Source organism: Apodemus sylvaticus, chromosome 12 (assembly GCF_947179515.1).
Source record: "Apodemus sylvaticus chromosome 12, mApoSyl1.1, whole genome shotgun sequence".
In the NCBI taxonomy this organism is placed as follows: domain Eukaryota; kingdom Metazoa; phylum Chordata; class Mammalia; order Rodentia; family Muridae; genus Apodemus; species Apodemus sylvaticus.
Genome location: NC_067483.1, coordinates 88,605,217 through 88,627,397, shown reverse-complemented (window position 1 = coordinate 88,627,397; position 22,181 = coordinate 88,605,217). Strand labels below are relative to the sequence as shown.

Below are 22,181 nucleotides of genomic sequence, written 5' to 3'. Positions count from 1 at the left end.
CATTCCCTTTATAGGCTGAGCAATGCCTTTGAGGAAGTGCTAAACCCCACCCAGTCACCAGCCCTGCCTGGTCAGCTGACTCTACAGGCTGTGCCTCCAGGTTCTGAGGTTTAGATGCATCCTCCTGCAGTCTGTGAGTGCCACTGCCCCTGCCTTTAGAGGCTGCCCTCTGCCCTAGCATGGCTGCAGCCATTTTGTTCCATGCCTGTCAGCTATTTCATATTGTATATGCCTACCAGTCATTGATGCAGAAAAATAACTTGACTCAGAGCAGGGTCATGCTGACCACATACCCTGTTGTAGTCTGTATGAGGTCTTTTAATCTTAAAAAAATATTTCACAAAGTTTTACATAGCACCCTTTGAATTAGAGGTCAGTGTGAACTGTTATGTCTGCATTGGCTTGAGTCAGGGCTGACTACCCGGCAGCATTTCCAGCACCTGTGTATGAGCTCATAGTGATTTTTTTTTTCTCGGTGTGGTTTTACCCTTTATAAACTGATATAAAAAATGTTCAAGGTCACAGCCTCAGTGCCCCTCCCCCCAGTTCTGAATGACAGCCCTGATGGATCAGTCTTAGAATGTGCATTCAATAAACCTTCCCTATCAGACTGAGATGGGTGTTCTCGTGTTTAGTGGGGTGATTCCTGAACCCCAACTTTTTTTGTTGTCAAAACATTTTGCCCTAGGAAAAATATAACCTGCCAAAAAGGGATACTCCTTTCCCCAGAGGTAGGCATTTGGGACAGGGTTTTGGTTTTCTTTTTCCAGGAGAATTAAAGCATTCGACTAAGAAGACTGGAGACCACCGGGCAAGTGAAACATCTGGAGAAAAAGGACAGATAGATCATCAAGAGAAAATGTCCCAAGAAAAAGAATAAATTGGCCAAGTGGTTGTGCTGCCCTCTACAGACATACGTGGCAAATGCTCTTCATGTGGTTCCAATTCAGTTAAAAATGAAAGCTGGCTTTGGATTTGGAGAGTGGTTCTCTCCTCTAAACCCACACATGCTAGTTAAAGGAAAATCTAAAATCTTTGTCTCGTATCAAAAGAGCCACCTGGTCTGAGAGAGAGGAAAAAAAGAGAAAGACTAGTTTATTGCCAGTAATATACCAAAATGGCTGTCATCTGACTCTCCAAAACATTCTTAAGGTAAAAATATCTAAAAATGTATGAGAGTTTTACGTACATGTAAACTTTCTATTGTGATCCCAGTAGTCACAGAGAATATTAACTAAGTGTAGAAATAAGCTTCACTCAGCTTCCCGTGTGTGTTTTCAGGCTTGGGTCTGGAGCAGGTGGCCAGGAACAACGTTTGTGTGCCTCAGGTGGACTAAATGGATTGTGGCCCTCAAACCTTTCTGGGTCTGCTTTCCCAACATGGCATTTAAAATGTTTAGGTTTTCTACCATTCCCAACAGGAACCTTTGAGGTCCCCGAGAAGATGAAGGGGTTCTGTAACAACAAATCCACCTGGATTGTGGTTTATGCCAACCACTGGGCAAAACTGCCCCATGCCTCTTCTGCCACTAGGTTCTGTGCAAACAGTGGACACCTTTGGGTTCACTAGCCACGACTGCTACTAAGCTGACAAACACCACCCAAAGATCAGCTTTGGACCACAAACTGCTCGAGACATTCAAATTGCTGAGTTCGTATGGGACTGATACGGACACTTTACAGAACTTGGAACTTAACCCTAAAGCTGCCGAATATAACCAGGTTGGACTTTGTCGAAAGCTTGGCAGAAATGGCTTCATTACTGTAAATAGTTTTACTGCATTAGAGTTATAATCTTTCCTCCTTATTTAGACAAAAAAAAGGGGATCTAGAAATAAAACAGAAAAACTAGGAGTAAAAGGAGGAAGACCTGGAGTCACGTGACCGCAGACTGAGCCTTCTGAGACAATCCAAACACTTCCTGGGTTCAAACCCAGGACAAGTCTTGCTCAGCACCCGTGGCTCCTCTTGGACTCACTCTGCTCTCGGTCTCCTTCCCCTCTCTCCTCTCATGGTCTGGTTTAGTCTGCCAGCCCCATCCAACCTGGACTTTCCCTCTGCCTGCTTTCTCCCTTATATCCACCATAAAACCATTCTCCATACTTTAGGGATGGCCATGTCCTCCTTTGATTACATTTTTATCCATTGAGAACACAATCAATGGCCTGGTGGTGAAAATTAATGGCTAAATTGTATTAAAATGTTATAAGGGTACCAGTGAATACGGTTGGTATGATGACTGAGTCTCTTTGCATTTGTGAGATCGGGCATGTCGGAGAAATCTGGCTTGTCCTACAGAGCCATTCCCTTAATAATCTGTTGACCCAACTGGATGGCATTATCACCACGTTTTCCCTCCTAGATTTTATTTCATTTTATTTTATTTTAGCTCATTGGCGGGAACATGTGTGCACAGGCCTGTAGCCTTCGGAGTTCAATGTTCAGTGTCCTTCCCTATGACCTGGCTTTCTGAACCGGGCCTCTGACTGAGCCTGGAGCTCACCAGTGTGCCAGACTAGCCTAAAAGTCCTGATCTGTGCCTGTCTCCCTGTCCTCTAGTGCTGGGATTGATTTCAACACATGAAACCACACCTGTGGGTGTTGTGAATCCAAGCTCCTCTTTCCCACTGAGCCACTTCCCTAAGCCCCTAGATTTTTTCATATATGTATATGTTTGGGGTGGTGCAGGTCTAGGTCTTGAAACTTTGTAGGGCGCCATAAGAAGGCAAGCTTTAAGTGAGGAGTGAAGGGAAGGGAGATGAGGGAACGTGACAGGAACACAGAAGGAACTACTCGGGTGTGTGTGTGGGACTGTTGGGGTGAGGCATGGGAAGGGGAGGGGGAGAAAAGGAGCAGAAGCTAATGCAAAACTAAGTGTGCGGTGTTCCTGCTGTAGAATACTGGGGAGCTACTGAAGGGGAAAGGCCTTTGTTGTTTGTTTGTTTGTTTGATTGATTGATTGGTTGGTTGGTTGATTGATTGATTGATTGAGGAAAGGTCTTACCACACAGCCCAGGCTAGCTGCTAAGGGAAATAACAATGTGAAAGCATGCTGACTTTTTGATATTAAAAAAAAAAGAAAGGACAAAATACTGTGCTGGTGTCCTTTTGCTCTTCTATGGATAAAGAACCCCCCAACTCACATAATAACGAAAAACAAGCATTTTAATTTTCAATTGAGCTATGCAAGGAGGAACAGTGGTTCTAAACAAAACTTTAACATGATGTGAGGTTTCCAGCCTTGTGGTGGCAACAGAAATGCTAATGTGGACAAACATAACTAAAATAGCTCAGAAATGTGGCTCGGGGTACAGTAGTGTCCAGGGACAATACTCAACACCAATATAAATATACAAATTCTGTACACTGAAAATGGGTACTTTATTATTCAGGGTTCTCTAGAGGAACAGAGCCAACGTGATTGTGTGTGTGTGTGTGTGTGTGTGTGTGTGTGTGTAGAAGGGAGATTTATTAGAATGCTTTACAGAATGTGGTCCCACTAGTCCGACAATGACTGTCTATGCTGATGGAAGGCCCAAGAATCCAGTAGTCAAAGCGGCTGCATGTCTTAGCTGGTTTTCAGTATCTGCTGGGATTCTCAAGAAGTAGGCTTTAATAGCAGTGAAGGAATGGACTTGCTGTCAGGGGTGAAAGCAAGAAGCCAAAGAGTCCCTTCTTCTATGTCTTCTATATAGGTTGTTGGCAGAAGGTGTGTCCCAGATTAGAGATGGATCTTTCTGCCTCAAAAGATCTGTATTAAAAGCGGGTCTTCCAACTTCAAATGGTTTCATTAAGACATTAAATCCCTCTACCCCAACACTGGGAGGCAGCAGCAGGCAGATCTCTGTGAGTCCAAGTCCAGTTGGTTTTGTGCAGTAATTTCCAGGTTAGCTAGAGCTACATAATGAGATCTTGTCTCCAAAACAACAACCAAGCCAGGGGTGGCAGTACACACACCTTTAGTCCCTGCACCTGGCAGGCAGAGGCAGAGGCAGAGGCCAGCCTGCTTTATGGAGGGAGTTCCAGGACAGCCAGGGCTACACAGAGAAACCATGTCTCAAACAAGAGATCGAAACCCCATCACCACCACCAAATGCACAAATAACACCCACCCCCAAAGGAAAGTCCTCACAGGTGCATTCAGCCTCTTGGGTTTTAGTTCATTCCAAGACGTAGTCAAGTTGACAACCAAGAATAGCCATTGCTGGCCCACATCAATGTTATCTTGAAAAGATTATAAGTACGTGGCCATCCATTCCTGTCAGGTCCTTTATTTTCTCTTTTTTTGTGGTTGTTATCATGATCACCCAATGGGGCAAGATATGGTTCTAGAAAACACACCTGACAGCATACATACTGTCACCAAGAAGTATTATGTCAAAGGCACTGTACTTCAGTCTGTCTATTTTGTCATCTATTGACAGATATTTGTTGCATTTATAGGTTTTGGCCTGATTATAAATAAATATAGCACAAGCAGTCACACACCATCTTGGTAGACGTGGTGCTTTTCTTTCCCTAGGGAGTAATGAGGGAAGAGCCAGCCGGATGATATGGTGAGTTCGTATTGGCTTATCTCTACAAACCGCTTTGCCCCACTCCCCCAGTGCTACAGGTTATGTGTTAGCCAGCCTTGTACAAGCAAGCCACACTGTCATCCCCTACATTGCTGGCTATTTTTTAATGATGAAAATTATTATTGATTCAAATATTAAATCACGGAACACTGGACATGTGTACCTACTAAAGCTCATAGGTCAAGACTTAGTCCCTGAAATGGGAGAGTTACAGGGTTCCATGAGAGAAAGGAACACAGAAATCCCCCTCCCCACCAGGCCACATTGTGGAGATTCTGTACGGATCTCTATGCCTGAAGTTGTTGGTTTGTGGCACCATCTTGGCCCTTTTCCACTGGCCTCACTTCTCCAGGGCTTGGACCTAGCAGGCCATAGTCTTTGTATCACAGCTGATGTGCCTTGAAATACGCAGTCAGCCTATTGTCCCTGGACCTTGTCTATGAAGCCATCCTCGGAATTACTGGGAGCGTGAGAATCCTGAGCTATGGAAGAAGCCCGGAGTGGAAGCAGCTCATGTGCTCTTCCATGATGGCCTGCTTCTCCATGACTGTCATGGGGGCTTGCAGCTTCTTGAATGTTGGGCTGTTATTGTTGCTTGAGGCAGCACCCAGGGCCTCTCATGGGCATGCCACTGTCAGTGAGCACACTTAGCTTCCTGGGCAGGTCTCGAGGTCAACCATGTTGATTTCTTTGGAATCTGTCTCTTCTTTTCTGTCCCATTCTTTGGTTCTCCCAGTTGGCCTAGGCGTACAGGATAGCTTGCTGCTCTCAAGGATCTGTTAGCCTCCTTCTAGCTGCTAAGCATCCAACTTCTGGTATTCTCTGTGGACTCCTCGTATTGAAGCTTTCCTGAAGTCTTTTCTACAGAGTCCATTCTTAGGGAAGGGCTTTAGAGCTCTTTTTTTAAATCAATCAATTAATTAATTTTATTAGATATTTGCTTTATTTACTTTTAGAATGTTAACCCCTTTCCACATTACCTCACTGAAAACCCCCTATCCCATCCCCCCTCTCCTGCTCACCCCACCTCCAGTTTCCTGATTTGCATTCCCCTATTCCCCTTCACAAGACCAATGGCCTTTCCTCTCATTGATGTCTGAAATGGTCATCTTCTGCTACATATGTAACTGGAGCCATGGGACCCTCCATGTGTACTCTTCAGTTGGTGGTTTAGTCCCTGGGAGCTCTGGGGGTACTGGTTGGTCCATATTATTGTTCCTCCTGCGGAGCTGCAAACCTTTTCAGCTCCTTGGGACCTCTCTCTAGCTACTCCACTGGGGACCTTATTCTCATTCTATTGGTTGGCTGTGAACCACGGGTGTTTTGATCCACAATAAGGAGCAAAGTATCCACATTTTGGTTTTCCTTCATCTTGAGCTTCATGTGGTCTGTGAGTTGTATCTTGGGTATTCTGAGCTTTTGGGCTAATATCCACTTATTAGTGATTTCATACCTTGTGTGTTCTTTCGTTTTGTTTTTGTTTTTGTTTTTTGTTTTTTGTTTTTTCGAGACAGGGTTTCTCTGTATAGCTCTGGCTGTCCAGGAACTCACTCTATAGACCAGGCTGGCCTCGAACTCAGAAATCCACCTGCCTCTGCCTCCCAAGTGCTGGGATTACAGGCATGTGCCACCTCTGCCCAGCTGTGTGTTCTGCTACATATGTAACTGGAGCCATGGGACCCTCATGATTGGGTTACCTCACTCAGGATGATAGTTCCTAGCTCCATCCATTTGCCTAAGAATTTCATGAATTCATTGTTTTTAATAACTGAGAAGTACTCCATTATGTAAATGTACCACATTTTCTGTATCCATTCCTCTGTTGAGGGATATCTGGGTTCTTTTCAGTTTCTGGCTCTTATAAATAAGGCTGCTATGAACATAGTGGAGCATGTGTCTTTTTTGCATGTTGGAGCATCTTTTGGGTATATGCCCAGGAGTAGTATAACAGGGTTCTCTGGTAGTATTATGTCCAGTTTTCTGAGGAACCACCAAACTGATTTCCAGAGTGGTTTTACCAGCTTGCAATCCCACCAGCAATGTAGGAATGTTCCTCTTTCTCCACATCCTCTCCAGCATTTGCTGTTCCCTGAGTTTTTGATCTTGGCCTTTCTTACTGGTGTGAGGTGGAATCTCAGGGTTATTTTGATTTGCATTTCCCCAATGATTAAGGATGTTGAACATTTCTTTAGATGTTTCTCAGCCATCCGGTATTCCTCAGATGAGAAATCTTTGTTTAGCTCTGTATCCCATTTTTTAATAGAGTTATTTGGTTCTCTGGAGTCTAACTTCTTGAGTTCTTTGTATATATTGGATATTAGCCCTCTATCGGATGTAGAATTGGTAAAAATCTTTTCTCAATCTGTTGGTTGCCATTTTATCTTATTGACAGTGTCTTTTGCCTTACAGAAGCTTTGCAATTTTATGAGGTCCCATTTGTCAATTCTTGATCCTACAGCATAAACTATTGGTGGAAAATTCAGGAAAAAATTTCCCTGTGCCCATGCGCTCCAGCTTCTTCCCCAATTTCTCTTCTATTAGATTCAATGTATCTGGTTTTATGTGGAGGTCCTTGATCCACTTGAACTTGAGCTTTGTATTGGGAGATAAGAATGGATCCATTTGCATCCTTTTGTATGTTGACTGCCAGTTAACCCAGCACCATTTGTTGAAAAGGCTATCTTTTTTTCCACTGGGTGGTTTTAGCTCCTTTGTCAAAGATCAAGTGACCATAGGTGTGAGGGTTCATTTCTGGATCTTCAATTCTATTCCATTGATCTACCTGCCTGTCCCTGAACCAATACCAAACAGTTTTTATCACTATTGCTCTGTAGTATAGCTTGAGGTCAGGGATGGTGATTCTGCCAGAAGTTCTTTTATTGTTGACAATAGTTTTTGCTATCCTGGGTTTTTTGTTATTCCAGATAAATTTGGAAAATGCTCTTTCTAACTCAATGAAGAATTGAGTTGGAATTTTGATGGGAATTGCACTGAATCTGTAGATTGCTTTAGGCAAGATGGCCATTTTTACTATATTAGCTCTGCCAATCTATGAGCATGGGAGATCTTTCCATCTTCTGAGATCTTCAATTTCTTTATTCAGAGACTTGAAGTTCTTGTCATACAGATCTTTCACTTGCTTGGTTAGAGTCACACCAAGGTATTTTATAATATTTGTGGCTATTGTGAAGGGTGTCATTTCCCTAATATCTTTCTCAGTCTCTTTATCCTTTGAGTATAAGAAGGTTACTGATTTGTTTGAGGTAATTTTATATCCAGTCACTTTGCTGAAGTTGTTGATCAGGTTTAGAAGTTCTCTGGTGGAATTTTTGGAGTCACTTAAGTATACTATCATATCATCTACAAATAGTGATACTTTGACTTCTTCCTTTCCAATTTGAATCTCTTTGACCTCCTTTTGTTGTCTAATTGCTCTGGCAAGGACTTCAAGAACTATATTGAACAGGTAGGGAGAGAATGGACAGCTTTGTCTAGTGCCTGATTTTAGTGGGATTGCTTCAAGTTTCTCTCCATTTAGCTTGATGTTGGCTACTGGTTTGCTGTATACTGCTTTTACTATGCTTAGGTATGGGCCTTGAATTCCTGATCTTTCCAAGACTTTTATCATGAAAAGATGTTGAATTTTGTCAAATGCTTTCTCGGCATCTAATGAAATAATTATGTGTTTTTTTTCCTTTGAGTTTGTTTATGTAGTGGATTATACTGATGGATTTCCGTATATTGAACCATCCCTGCATACCTGGGATGAAGCCTACTTGATCATGGTGTATGATCTTTTGATGTGTTCTTGGATTTGGTTGGCAAGAATTTTATTGAGTATTTTTGCATCGATATTCTTAAGGGAAATTGGTTTAAAGTTCTCTTTCTTTGTTGGGTCTTCATGTGATTTAGGTATCAGAGTAATTGTGGCTTCATAAAAAGAATTGGGTAGTGTTCCATCTATTTCTATTTTGTGGAATAGTTTGAAGAGTATTGATATTAGGTCTTCTTTGAAGGTCTGATAGAACTCTGCATTGAACCTATCTGGTCCTGGGCTTTTTGTTGTTGTTGTTGTTGAAAGATTATTAATGACTGCTTCTATTTCTTTAGGGGTTATGGGATTATTTAGATCATTTATCTGATCCTGATTTAACTTTGGTACCTGGTATCTGTCTAGAAAATTGTCCATTTCCTCTAGATTTTCCACTTTTGTTGAGTAAGGCTTTTGCAGTAGGTTCTGATGTTTTTTTGGATTTCCTCAGTATCTCTTGTTATGCTTCCCTTTTCATTTCCAATTTTGTTGATTTGGATTCTGTCTCTGTGCCCTCTGGTTAGTTTGGCTAAGGGTGTATCTATCTTGTTGGTTTTTTTCAAAGAACCAGGTCCTGGTTTGTTTGATTCTTTGTATAGTTCTTTATGTTTCTACTTGGTTGATTTCAGCCCTGAGTTTGATTATTTCCTGCAGTCTACTCCTCTTGGATGTATTTGCTTCTTTTTGTTCTAGAGTCTTCAGCTGTGCTATTAAGCTGTTAGTGTATGCTCTTTCCAGTTTCTTTTTTGGTAGCACTCAGAGCTATGAGGTTTTTTTTTCTGAGCATTGCTTTCATTGTGTCCCATAAGTTTGGGTATGTTGTACTTTCGTTTTCATTAAATTCTAAAAAGTCTTTAATTTCTTTCTTTATTTCTTCCTTGACCAAGTTATCATTGAGTAGAATGTTGTTCAGTTTCTATGGAAGTATGCGGGCTTTCTGTTGTTTTTGTTGTTGTTAAAGACCAATCTTAGTCCATGGTGATCTGATAGGGTGCATGGAATTATTTTAATTTTCTTATATCAGCTGAAGTCTGTTTTGTGACAGAATATATGGTCAATTTTGGAGAAGGTACCATGAGGTGCTGAGAAGAAGATATATTCTTTTGTTTTAGGATAAAATGTTCTATACATATCTGTTAAATCCATTTGGTTAATAACTTCTGTTAATTTCACTGTTTCTCTGTTTAATTTGTGTTTCCCTTATCTGTCCATTGTTGAGAGTGGGTTGTTGAAGTCTTCCACTATTTATTGTGTTGGGGTGCAATGTGTGCTTTGAGCTTTAGTAAAGTTTCTTTTATGAATGTGGGTGCCCTTGTATTTGGAGCATATATGTTCAGAATTGAGAGTTTATCTTGACAGATTTTTCCTTTGATGAGTATGAAGTGTCCTTCCTTATCTTTTTTGATTACTTTAGGTTGAAAGTTGATTCTATTCAGTATTAGAATGGCTACATCAGCTTGTTTCTTGAGACTATTTGCTTGGGAAATTGTTTTCAAGCCTTTTACTCTGAGGTAGAATCTGTCTTTGTGCCTGTGGTGAGTTTCCTGTATGCATCAAAATGTTTGGTCCTGATTATGTATCCAATCTGTTAGTCTGTCTTTTTATTAGAGAATTGAGTTCATTGATGTTAAGAGATATTGTCTTAGTCAGGGTTTCTATTCCTGTACAAACATCATGACCAAGAAGCAAGTTGGGGAGGAAAGGGTTTATTGAGCTCACACTTCCATGTTGCAGTTCATCACTAAAGGAAGTCAGGACTGGAACTCAAGCAGGTCAGGAAGCAGGAGCTGATGCAGAGGCCATGGAGGAATGTTTCTTACTGGCTTGCTTTCCCTGGCTTGCTCAGCCTGCTCTCTTATAGAACCCAAGAACACCAGCCCAAAGGTGGTACCACCCACAAGGGGCCCTCCCCACTTGATCACTAATTGAGAAAGTGCCCCACAACTGGATCTCATGGAGATCCCCAAATGAAGCTCCTTTCTCTGTGAAAGCTCCAGCCTGTGTCAAGTTGACACACAAAACCAGCCAGTACAAATGACCCCTTGTCAACTTGACACACAAACACATCACTATTAAGCCTCAACCCTTACTTTCTTATTCATCCCCAAGATCTAAATTACTTTAAAAGTCCCACAGTCTTTACATATTAAAAGTTCAATCACCTTAAAATATCCAATATCTTTAAAATTCAAAGTCTTTTAAAAATTCAAAGTCTCTCAACTGTGGGCTCCACTAAAATACTTTCTTCCTTCAAGAGGGAAACATATCAGGGCACAGTCACAACCAAAAGCAAAACTCAAACTCCAGTGGTTCAATGTCTGGGATCCAATTCACGATCTTCTGGGCTCCTCCAAGGGCATGGGTCACTTCTTCAGCTCTGCCCTTTGTAGCACACAGCTTGTTTTCTAGGCTCCAGCTGCCTGTACTCCACTGCTGCTGCTGTTCTTGGTGGTCATCTCATGGCACTGACATCTCCAAAACACTTCTATCTTCCACTGTAATTAGGCTTCACCAATAGCCTCTCATAGGCTCTCATCAGGGTGACAAGCCTCTGCTCCTATGCATGACCCCTTCAAGTCCTGGGCCATCAATTGCAACTGAGGCTGCACCTTCACCAATGGCCTTCCGTGGCCTCTCACTGTGCCAAGAGCCTCAGCTGCTCTTCATGACCCCTTCATGCCTTCAAAACCAGTACCATCTGGGTGACTCTTACACAGTACCAAGTCCAGCCACAGCACAAAACACAACTCTGGAACACACTCTCTGTGCTCTCAGAAAACACTTCCGAGAAGATTTCATCTCAGTGATGCTGGTCTCTTCTTAATCAACGCTAATTTCTTAGCTCCAGCTAACCAGCATCAATAGTCCCAGTAACACAAAGATTTGCTTTAGTGGTTCTGGTATCTTGTTACTCAGCTGATTCTTCAGCCCCAGCTAACCAAAACCACAGAATCTTCACAATCAAAACATGGCCACTGTAAGAGTCTCTAATCTTCCCTCTGAAATTTCACAAGCCAGGCCTCCATCTTTTGCACTGTTCTTAACATTGTCTTCCAAGCTCCTACAGAACTTTCCACTGAGCTCTTAATATTCTAATGGCTTTTCTAGCTCAAAGTTCCAAAGTCCTTTCACAGTCCTCCCCAAAACATGGTCAGGTTGTCACAGGAATACCCCACTCCTGGTACCAATTTGTCTTAGTCAGGGTTTCTATTCCTGCACAAACATCATGAACAAGAAGCAAGTTGGGGAGGAAAGGGTTTATTGAGCTCACACTTCCACGGTGCAGTTCATCACTAAAGGAAGTCAGGACTGGAACTCAAGCAGGTCAGGAAGCAGGAGCTGATGCAGAGGCCATGGAGGGATGTTCCTTACTGGCTTGCTTTCCCTGGCTTGCTCAGCCCTCCCCACTTGATCACTAATTGAGAAAATGCTCCACAGCTGGATCTCATGGAGGCACTTCCCCAGCTGAAGCTCCTTTCTCTGTGAAAGCTCCAGCCTGTGTCAAGTTGACACACAAAACTAGCCAGTACAGATATTAAGGAGAAGTGATTGTTGCTTCCTGTTACTTTTATTATTAGAGGTGGAGTTATGTTTGCGTGTGTCTCTTTTTGTTTTGTTAAAAGGTGATTAATTTCTTGCTTTTTCTAGTGTGTAGTTTCCCTCCTTTTGTTGGTGTTTTCCATTCATTATCCTTTGGTGGGTGGGATTTGTGGCGAGATACTGTGTAAGTTTGTTTTTGTTGTGGAATACCTTGGTTTCTCCATCTATGGTAATTGAGAGTTTTTCTGGGTATAGTAGCCTAGGTTGGCATTTGTGTTCCCTTAGGGTCTGTATGACATCTGCCCAGGATCTGGCTTTCATAGTCTCTGGCGAGAAGTCTGGTATAATTCTGATAGGACTTCCTTTATATATTACTTGACCTTTTTCCCTTACTACTTTTAATATTCTTTCCTTGTTTAGTACATTTGGTATCTTAATTATTTTGTGACAGGAGGAATTTCTTTTCTAGTCCAAACTATTTGGAGTTCTATAGACTTCTTGTTTGTTCATGAGCATCTCTTTCTTTAGGTTAGGGAAGTTTTCTTCTACAATTTTGTTGAAGACATTTACTGGCCCTTTAAGTTGTAAATCCTCACTCTCTTCTATACCTATATACCTTAGATTTGGTCTTCTCATTTTGTCCTGGATTTCCTGAACATTCTGGATTAGGTGCTTTTTGCATTTTTCATTTTCTTTGACTGTTGTTTCAATGCTTTCTATGGTATCTTCTGCATCTGAGAATACTTGCATCCATGACTCCTGACTTCTTCCCTAGGTTTTCTGTGTCCAGAGTTGTTTCCCTTTGTGATTTCTTTATTGTTTCTACCTCCATTTTTAGATCCTGGATGGTTTTGTTCAATTCCTTCACCTGTTTTGTTGTGTTTTCCTGTAATTCTTTAAGAGATTTATTTATGTCCTTCTTGAAACCCTCTATCAGCCTCATGAACTATGATTTTAAATCCAAATTTTGCTTTTCTGGTGTATTGAGGTATCCAGGACTTGCTGTTGTGGGAGAATTGGGTTCAGATGCTGCCATATTGCCTTGATTTCTGTTGGTAACATTTCTACGTTTGCCTTTTGCCATCTGGTTATCTCTGGTGTTAGTTGGTCCTGCGGTCTCTAGTGGGTGCTTGTCCCTCCTGTGGGCCTGCAAGCCTGTATCAGCATGCCTGGGTGACTGGCTCTCCCCTGGCACAGAGTGTTGTGGTGCTGCCCAGCTCCTGGGTGCAGGTGGAGCACGGACTCTGTCCTAGCTGCTCGGCCACTCCTGTGTTCCCTGGCTCCTGCCTGTACCTGCCTGCTTGGTCACCGGAGAGAACATCTAGAACTCTTTTCTTATGGCTTGCCTTTTCCCATGAGGAAAAATCTAAGACACTGTCCTCAAGTTAAGGAAAATGTCGGTGGCTTGCTTCTCATTGAAGAAACCTCTGGATTTTGTCCAGTGTTCTGGAATCAGCTCCCTGATCTGGTCTTCCCCGTTGTGAAGACATCCCTCCTACAGTAAGGGGAGGGTTGTGCCTGTTCTCCACCTGCCACCACTAGTGTAGGCAGACCCTCTACCTTGTCAAGGATAGGGTGATGAGAGACTCCTAAGCTGCTTGGCTTCACAATATAGGAATTTAGCCTTTGCAATAATGGAGGAGGTGGAAGGGGTAAGAAATGCTGGTAACCAGTCTCTGCAAGGTAGCTCTGGAGCCAAAGCCTGGGAGCTGGGGACGGGGACCCATGTATTGGGTTTACCTGCCTAGAATGCAGTGCCTTCGTGCTGAGTTGGAAGAAAGAAAGAACAGTCCGTGGCTCGGATACTTTAGGCACTTTTCTTCTTGCCAAAATTCAGATTCTCTGGGGTATATATTTTCTTCATACGCTGTATGTCCCCGGGAACAATCTCTAGAACAGCAGTTTTCAACTTGTGGGTCACAACCTCGTTAGGGGTCACATATGATATCCTGCATATCAGATAGTTACATTAAATTCATAATAGTAGTAAAAATATAGTTATGGAGTAGTAACAAAAATAATTGTGTGGTTGGGTGTCACCACAACTTGAGGAACTGTATGTATTAAAGGGTTGCAGAGTTAGGAAGGTTGAGAACCACTTCTCTAGAGGATGTATGTGGTCATTTTAACAGTTCTATTAAATGTCTTTTACAGCTATGATTGCCTCACTGCAGAATGGACGCACAGAGCTAAGCACATCTCCGTCTGGAATTGTATCACACTGTGCTTTGTTTTAGTGCCTGATTAGTACAGGAGGGGGACCCTGTATTTCACATTGTCTGGGCCATTTGCACTAGACCACGCCTATTTGCCATCTAACCGCTTCTGTCTTCATGCCTTACAGCGGCTTTTCTATTCCCAACAGCAAAAGGGAAGGCCCTGCAGGCTTTTCCTCAGCCCCTCAGGTCTCTGGATTCTGCCTACGTTTGGCTGGTAGGAGACCCTAGAAGTTAGAGGGAGGGGAAATCGAGGATTTATCCCTTCCTTTCTCTGTATGGGAGCCAGCTCCAGCCATCCAGGATCTGTGGCTTTGCTGTCTCTGGGTTATGTCAGTGCTGAGGTAACTGAGGACCAGTGTCCTCCATGTCTCCTATTTGTCCCCCAAGCCCTGTCACCCGAGAGTAACCCATGCATTGCAGTAGATTTCTTCAGCTACAGTACTCGGAGCAGCGTCTGAGTTTTTTAGGCGGAGCTTAGCCACAAGACCGTTACCACGTGTTGTTCTGATAAGTTCTTATTTTGGTCACTTTATCCCACGTTACCCAGTTTCTGTGTTGGTGCCCTGTGAGCACCAAAGGAACATGAAGAGAAGTCTGGTGTGTTGTTGCTTCTTAGGGGGACACACTGCATGCTGGAAGAACAACACAGAAAAACCACCCTGAAAAATGGAGCCCAAGTCCTTGTACCCCATCTGGACACTAGTGGGCACTCCTGGGCAGACCCTGTCTAGATGGGGGGAGGCGGGGGTTGGCTTTCTTATGGTTAATCTGGAAAGGTGAGGTCTCAGGTGTTCTTACACAAAAGAGTAGATGAATATTCTGCATGGTAGGCCTTCTTGTCAGAGAAATGTCAACAAATGCAAAATAAAAATGATGCTTCCTGCCTCAGCTGCACCAGAAAACACAAAAATCCCACAATTCATGTGGAAGACCCTTCTGTACAATGGCTTGACAATAGCTATCTTAAAAAATACCCTAGCCTTGTACACAGCCACTACGGCCTCATAGAAACACTTCTCAAAGAATCAGCGCAGTAACTGTGTACAGAGAAGATTCCAAGGACACAATGCCTTCAGGGCAAGTGGGAAGACAGTGTGGAAGGAGGGTGGGTTCAGGGCCACCAAGGCAGCGGGAGCCCAAGGCAGGCAAGCATTCTGCCTGTGAGTCAGGCCCTTCCTGGGTGTTTGTAGAGGCCCCAGCGTACTCCTACCAAACATACGTTGAGAAGTAGGCCAGTGGGCGCCATTCCTAAATATAGTGTTACACAGAGGGGGCACCGGGGCTTGTGCAGAGCTGTGGCTACCTGTTGGGTACCTGCTTCCTGGTGTGTATGGGAGCTCATATGTGGAAACAACCTGTGTTTAGCAGGGGCCCTACTGACCTCCTCAGGCCCAGCATCAGCCCCCAAGTCACCTATTTCTTCTTGACAGCCATCCATTAATAGGTACTGCTGCCACAGATTCAACCCTCTCCATGACCAGCTCCTCTCTGATCAGACAACTCCTCATCTCTCATCAGATACCGCTGCGGCTTTCAAGAGTCAACCCAATCCCCATCAGCTAGAGTCACAGGCACCTTTAGTTCTCACACTTGCCTTAGAAGCCACACCCTGTAAATACAGACTCGAACTCCCCACACATTTCCCTCTTCTGACTGTAAGTTCTTTGTGGCTCAGAGTCCCGGTGACAAACTTTCCTGAGAGTCTCAGAGGGCAGCACAGGATGCAGGGGAAGAGGCCCACCCCAGTCTGCTAGGCTGAAGGTTTCCTTTCCTTTTTTTTTTTTTTAAAGAATTATTAATTTATTATATGTGAGTACACTGTAGCTGTCTTTGAACACACTGAAACATAGCAGATCCTGTTTACACTGAAAAGGGCGTCAGATCTCATTAGTGATAGTTGTAAGCCACCATGTGGTTGCTGGGATTTGAACTCAGGACCTTCAGAAGAGCAGTCAGTACTCTTAACTGCTGAGCCATCTCTCCAGCCCTGAAGATTTCCTTTCTTTTTTTCTTTTTCTTTCTTTCTTTTTTTTGGTTGGTTTTTTTGTTTGCTTTTGTCTTTTGTTTTTTTCGAGACAGGGTTTCTCTGTGTAGCCCTGGCTGTCCTGGAACTCACTTTGTAGACCAGGCTGGCCTCGAACTCAGAAATCCGCCTGCTTCTGCCTTCCAAGTGCTAGGATTAAAGGCATGCGCCACTACCGCCCGGCAAGATTTCCTTTCTTAATCAAGGTACCTGCATGTCTGTCCCCACGCCTCTTGTCTGTGATAACTATTAGTCTGGTTGTGAGGCCAGCACTCTTTGAATGGCTACAGACATGCCCTCACTTTAGGGGATTAAGAAAAGACTGTTGAGCAGGTTCTTTCTTTCTTCTTCCTCCCTCCTTTTTCTACTATCTATCTATCTATCTATCTATCTATCTATCTATTTATTTATATGTTGGGGTAAGTTTTCTTCACATTGTGTGAAGGTGTGTCTCTGTACTTTCAATTGTTAACTGTGTCTGGGATTTCTATTTCATAAATATTCATCCTTCCTCACCTTCCTAAAGGCAACCTAGAAATGTATCAGAGGTTGTCTTGATACTGATTGGATGTAATCAAGATCTTAGGGTCAATAACTAGGCAGGAAGGACGACAGCAGAACCTTTGGACAGACAGAGGACACGGGAGGAAAGCAGATGGGGGAGATTCGGAGAGTGGACACAGGGAACAGAATGGATCGGAGCTGAGCAGAGAGGTTCAGAGCTAGCCACATGTTGGGTTATAGGCTAGACAGTTTAAGTTAGACGAGCTAGCTGGGAGACGGCCCCAGCAAAAGGCCTAAGCTTTAAACTATAATAGAGATCTCACGACCTTATTTATACTGCTGGTGGGTCTACAAACATCCTGCTCCCTCCCTCTTCTCCCTCCCTCCCTCCTTCCTTCCCTCCCTCTTCTTTTTCTCTCCTTCCCTCCTTTCTTCTCTCCCTCCACTCCTTCCCTCCCTCTTCTCCCTCCTTCCCTCCCTCCCTCCTTTCCCTTCTTCCCTCCCTCCCTCCTTTCCTTCGTCCTTCCCTCTGTCCTCTCCTTCCCTCCTCTCCCTCCTCCCTTCCTTCCCTTCTTTCCTTCCTCCCTTCCCTCCTCTCCCTCCTTCCCTCCCTCCTTCCTTCCTCTCCCTCCTTCCCTCCCTCCTCTCCCTCCTTCCTTCCCTCTCCCTCCTCTCCCTCCTTCCCTTCCTCCTCTCCCTCCACTTCCTCTCTCCCTCCTCTCCCTCCTTCCCTCCCTTTCCCTCTTCTCCCTCCTTCCCTCCCTCCTCTCCCTCCTCCCTTCCTTCCCTTCTTTCCCTCCCTCCCTCCCTCCCTCCCTCTTTCCTCTCCCTCTTCTCCCTCCCTCCTCTCCCTCCTTCCCTCCCTCCCCCTCCTCTCCCTCCTTCCCTCCCTCCTCTCCCTCCACTTCCTCTCTCCCTCCTGTCCCTCCTTTCCTCCCTTTCTCTCCTCTCCCTCCCTCCCTCCTCTCTCTCCTCCCTTCTGTCCCTTCTTTCCCTCCCTCCTCTCCCTCCTTCTTTCTCCAGAAATACCTACTCCTTCTCTAAGACACCTTCCTCTCTTAGAAGGTGTACACTGTCCTCTTCTGCCCCTGTCATCAGAGGCTGGGTATGTGTCAGGGCTGTGGGAACATGGGGAGCAAGGCCCCGGGCTGCAGGGCAGATGCATGCAGTTCACTCAGCCTGAGGCTGAAGCGCAGCAGGCCCTGTTTCCAGAAAATGAGACTATGTCCCTCTCTGCTCCTGTCACAGTCCCCAGTGCCCCACACCACAGCAGCGCAGACAGCCACTGTCATTTCAGACCCAGCTCTCAGGTCCTGGAAGCAAAGGAGAACAGTTCTGCATGATGTCATCAGGAGAGCAACAGTCAGGGGCAGCAGGAAAGATGGCCGACCTGCCCAGCGAACTTGAAAGTCAGCCCCCACATCACTGCAGCCTGGAGAGACCAAAACACTGCTGTTGTTTTCCTTGGGGACACGAGCCAGGCCTTTCACTTTCCTGGGCAGAATTGTCCCAGCATGCTCTGCTGTCCTCCAGGGCTCAGTGCTGGCACCTTGAGCCCTCTTGAAGCAGCAGGCCTATGGAGCTCTGTGCACAAGAGCATCCAGAGCCCTTGGGAGAGGCAGGACAGCCTGGGCGTGAGTCCTCACTCCTTCCTTTGTACACAACACAGTCCCAATGACTCAGCTCATCTGCTGTGTGCACAGGGCAGTTACACTCTGGACTTCAGACAGCAAACTGAACCTCAGTGACCCAGAGACAGGGTGCCCAGAGATCATTGCTGGAGCCCCATCCAAGGAAAGGGCATCCAGGGTGTGAGCGTGGCTTGTGCTACCTTTGCCCGGTAGTCTCCTTTTGTGTGAAGCTTTGTGTGTGGGAAAACTGCAACCTGAAATTTCAGGCATCAAAGAGACATCACTACATCAAAGAGACAACCAAGGCTACACAGAGAAACACTGTCTAAACAAAGAGGAGGGATGGAGGAGGAAGAGGAGGAGGAGGGAAAGGAGGAGGAGAAAGAAGAGGAGGAAGAGGAGGAGAAGGAGGAGGAAGAAGGGGAGTTATTAATAGAAGACACACACACAAAAAAAAAAAGGGAAAGAAGTGTGGAAGTGGCACTGTTAATCCCGATCTGGCCCGACAGTGACAGCAGAAAAGGTAGTTTTCAGGTGAGAAAAGCCCACTCAGGCCTGAGGAATTAGAATGGCAGCCCACGGAGATGGAATATTCTGAACTAAGAATCCGGATCCTGCTTAATGATGCTTTAGAGCAATGTCGTACAACAGAGTATATGTTCCATTTTGTAGATTTGGAGAATTAAGGCAGAGTGGAGATGGAGATAGAGGGGCACATTGGGGGTTGGAGGGTCCTCAGCTCTGAAGCTGTCAACTGCAGAAGGTCAGGCAGCCCCTTGTGTTGTCCCCAGTGTCATCGCAGAGCTAGGCAGCTACCTTTGGCTAAGAGCATCCCACATCCTACTCTGGGAATCCCAGAGGCGCAGGATCACGGCAGAGAGAGGGGTAGAGAAAGGGGCTCCGATGGGACAAAGGCAAGTGTAGGGGATCCTCCCTTCCGCCTCAGCCAGAGCACCATGGGACCACACACAGCTCATCACTCTGGGCTCATTGGAGACATGGCTGGGCCTGGAATACTTAGGCCTTCACAGTGACAGCTGCCAGCCATACAATCTCTGCTCCTAGTGCCTGTGTACCGGGTGGCCCAAGAGGTGTCAGTGGTTTCTGAGGCTGCCTAATGCAGTATGGTCTTGACTGCTGGTGACGCTTAATTGTCCCTCTGCCCTAGGCAGCAGGACCAAGTTCAGAGGACCAGCAGGACTCTCTAAGACAGGGGTGAGGAGCACACGGCAACTCTCTTTTGAAACGGAAGGCCTATGTGGATATTGAAGAAACACATGGCATTTAACCCATACATTCTTAGAAATCAATCCATTTATCATAAAAGCCAAGTAGCTCAACACAGCTATGTAGTGGGGTGAAGCATATGGGGTGCTGAGAGATGGCTCTGTGGGGTTTAAGTCAGGGTCCCCCAGTGTGGTCAGGGAACAAGCTTATTCCTCAGAAAGGGGCCATCTTCCATAAGTGTGACTCGGGAGGAACCTGGGCTCCTGCTAAAGCCATGGGTGGTGTCCAGCGTCATGACTGCAGCTCAGTCAGGGACACGAACTTGCGGATGTCCTGGGCCAGAAGCCTGGGCTCTTCAAAGGCAGCAAAGTGGCCCCCACGTTCCATGTAGGAATAGGAGATGAGTTTGGGGTACTTGGCCTTCACCCACTTTTCTGGGGCATGCATTATCTCGGAAGGGAAGGCAGAAAAGCCGGTGGGCACAAAGACCTTCATCCTGTGGAGAAGAGGGATGAGGGAAGGCTGAGGTGCTGTGTTCTCCTGTTTCCAGAGAGGACTCAGGGCCTGGGGAGGACTCTGCTAGGTCCTATGGACCCATAATGTCAAGGGCTTCCACACCCTCCCATTACAGTCCCTCCTTTTCATTCATTAGGGACCTTCTCTGCCAGGGAGGGCCACCCAGCAGGGCATGGGCAACCACTGAGGCCCACCTTGCTGGGCTATCTCTTTGCTCTCCCCTGAGGGTCTCTGTATAGGCCTGTGAATCCCAAAGTACCTGAACACAGGCCAGGACCCTGAAGTAGTGGATACTCAGGACGTTTGGTGTCTTTCTCACCTGGCCATCCAGTCTTCCCTGAGTTCAAGGACAGATGGTACCCAGCCCCCAGCCCCAGCGTCCCCCTCCCTGCTCAGCCAGGCTAACCTCTCATGTCTATGCACCATGACTCCTTGGCCTATGTTCTCCTTGCAGAAGCGCTGGGAGGAGACAATGGTTCCTGTGGTCCAGTAGATCATGATGTTAGTCAGCAGATCTTGTAGGGAGAACTTCCTGGGAAAACACACAGGATGTCCAGGCTCAGTGAAAGCTATGGCCGTCAAGGACAAAGGGCTGTCCCCTTCAGGGTCACCACACCAGACAATGCCTAGCTCTCACATGTGGGAGCCCAGAGAAGGACTGATGACTTACACCTGCCACCCAGGGGTGTGGCCTTCCACAGAGAACAGCTCCAGCCTTCCCCTGTAGCTGTCTTTGTTGTAGAAGAGCCGCTGTTTGGCTTTAGGCTGGCCACTGCAGATGCCCTCGTCCCTTCTATGACATTCGCTGACATCAGTGTTTCAGGCCTATGGTCCTCTGAGTCCTAACTGTGGTGAGCTCTACGTGACCTCCTAACCCTGGGGACTCTTTCAATCCCAGTTGCTGACTCCTCCAAAGGTCTCAACATTGCCTATGTTCTGAAGGACCACGGGTCTACCACAGCCCAAGCTCCCTTGCCACCCTTCTTGAGAACATCTTAGCCTAGAAGACACCAGTGCCCACTGTGTCTGGGTCTAGGATTTCAATGTTGTTTTCTTCCCCCACAGGAACTGTGATCTACCAGTGAATTACCACATCTGCCTCCTTGGCCATGTTAGCCCCTCATCCCTCTGCTGGCTGCATTATCTGGTCTAAGGTTACCTTTTCTACATGCTGCCCTCCCCACCCCCATCTCCTCTGCTCTCCCTTCTCAGTCCTGCACCCGGAAACTGCTCACATTGCTTGGGCCTGTAGGACTGAGGCCCTTATTGGGCTCTGTCCTCTTAATATGTCTGTCCCTCTGTCCTTTCCTGTCTCTTCTCTGTAGACAGAGATCCTTAGATGCTGCTTCTCATATTTCTATGATATGTACCACAGACCAACAGACCACACGGAACTCTCTTCCGGACACTCTCTCACTCAAGCGCTGCCTTTGTGGATCCAGGCTCTGAGTGGACACCTGACCCAGAAGCCTTGCAGTCTCTGCCCCTCAGTGTGACAGTGACAAAAAGGATCTTGGTACAGGTTAGCCCCTGTGGCACAGCACTGTGTCAGAGGACACAGCAGTCACCCTCACACCATGCACTCTCTCAGCTCTGTCCCCTCCCATGGCTCTCCACAGAGCTCACAGACTGTATAGGGCCCAAGTGTCAGGGCTCAGTTGTTCTGACACAGAGGGCGTTTGCTGCTGTGGGCACTTCCTGGCACATGTATTTTTTTCTCATCAGCAAGTAGGAGGCTGAACAAGACCCTGGCCCTGTCTTGCATCTGCCTCTCCATTCCTGAGCCCTGAAGAAGCTTGCTGGCTGCCGGTGGGGTGCCTGGAGACAGGGATAGAATGTCAGGCTGAGAGGCAGAACCTGGGGATCAGGTCTGACAGAAAGGTGGTGGGCCCTCACCTCTCCAGGCCTCCATCCTCCAGGTCACGGAATTCTGACTTGGTCCATGTGGAGAACTTTTCTAAGATGTACGCAGCCAGGCCCACGGGAGAGTCATTCAGGGCGCAGCCTGGAGGGGAGGGAGCGAGGGACGGATTCAAGCCTGGCCCCAGAAAGTATGTGACTCCTGGTCCAAGGTGTGTGGGTGCCACAGAGAGGCAGCAGGTCCAGCTGTGCATCCTACATCTGGAGCCCTGG

The 22,181-nt window shown here is 45.9% G+C and overlaps 3 protein-coding genes across 5 annotated transcripts in view; all 3 read right to left on the bottom strand.

The window, feature by feature from the left end:
* Positions 1 to 19,601: 19,601 nt before the first annotated feature.
* Positions 19,602 to 22,181, bottom strand: part of LOC127697608 (epoxide hydrolase 1-like) — a 114,573-nt gene continuing 111,993 nt past the window's right edge. Inside the window, exon 10 of the mRNA XM_052200871.1 lies at positions 19,602 to 19,787. The gene's annotated coding sequence lies outside the window, so the exon portion shown is untranslated. The remainder of the gene's footprint in view (positions 19,788 to 22,181) is intronic.
* LOC127697606 (epoxide hydrolase 1-like) overlaps positions 19,602 to 22,181 on the bottom strand; it is an 81,252-nt gene continuing 78,672 nt past the window's right edge. Inside the window, exon 10 of the mRNA XM_052200863.1 lies at positions 19,602 to 19,787. The gene's annotated coding sequence lies outside the window, so the exon portion shown is untranslated. The remainder of the gene's footprint in view (positions 19,788 to 22,181) is intronic.
* LOC127697610 (epoxide hydrolase 1-like) overlaps positions 19,801 to 22,181 on the bottom strand; it is an 81,067-nt gene continuing 78,686 nt past the window's right edge. For all 3 annotated transcript variants that reach the window (XM_052200874.1, XM_052200873.1, XM_052200875.1), the window contains exons 7-9: positions 21,945 to 22,053; positions 20,455 to 20,580; positions 19,801 to 20,028 (exon numbers count right to left, since the gene is read on the bottom strand). In XM_052200874.1, the coding sequence (XP_052056834.1) occupies positions 19,824 to 20,028; positions 20,455 to 20,580; positions 21,945 to 22,053 (440 nt within the window). In that variant the 3' untranslated portion in view covers positions 19,801 to 19,823. The remainder of the gene's footprint in view (positions 20,029 to 20,454; positions 20,581 to 21,944; positions 22,054 to 22,181) is intronic.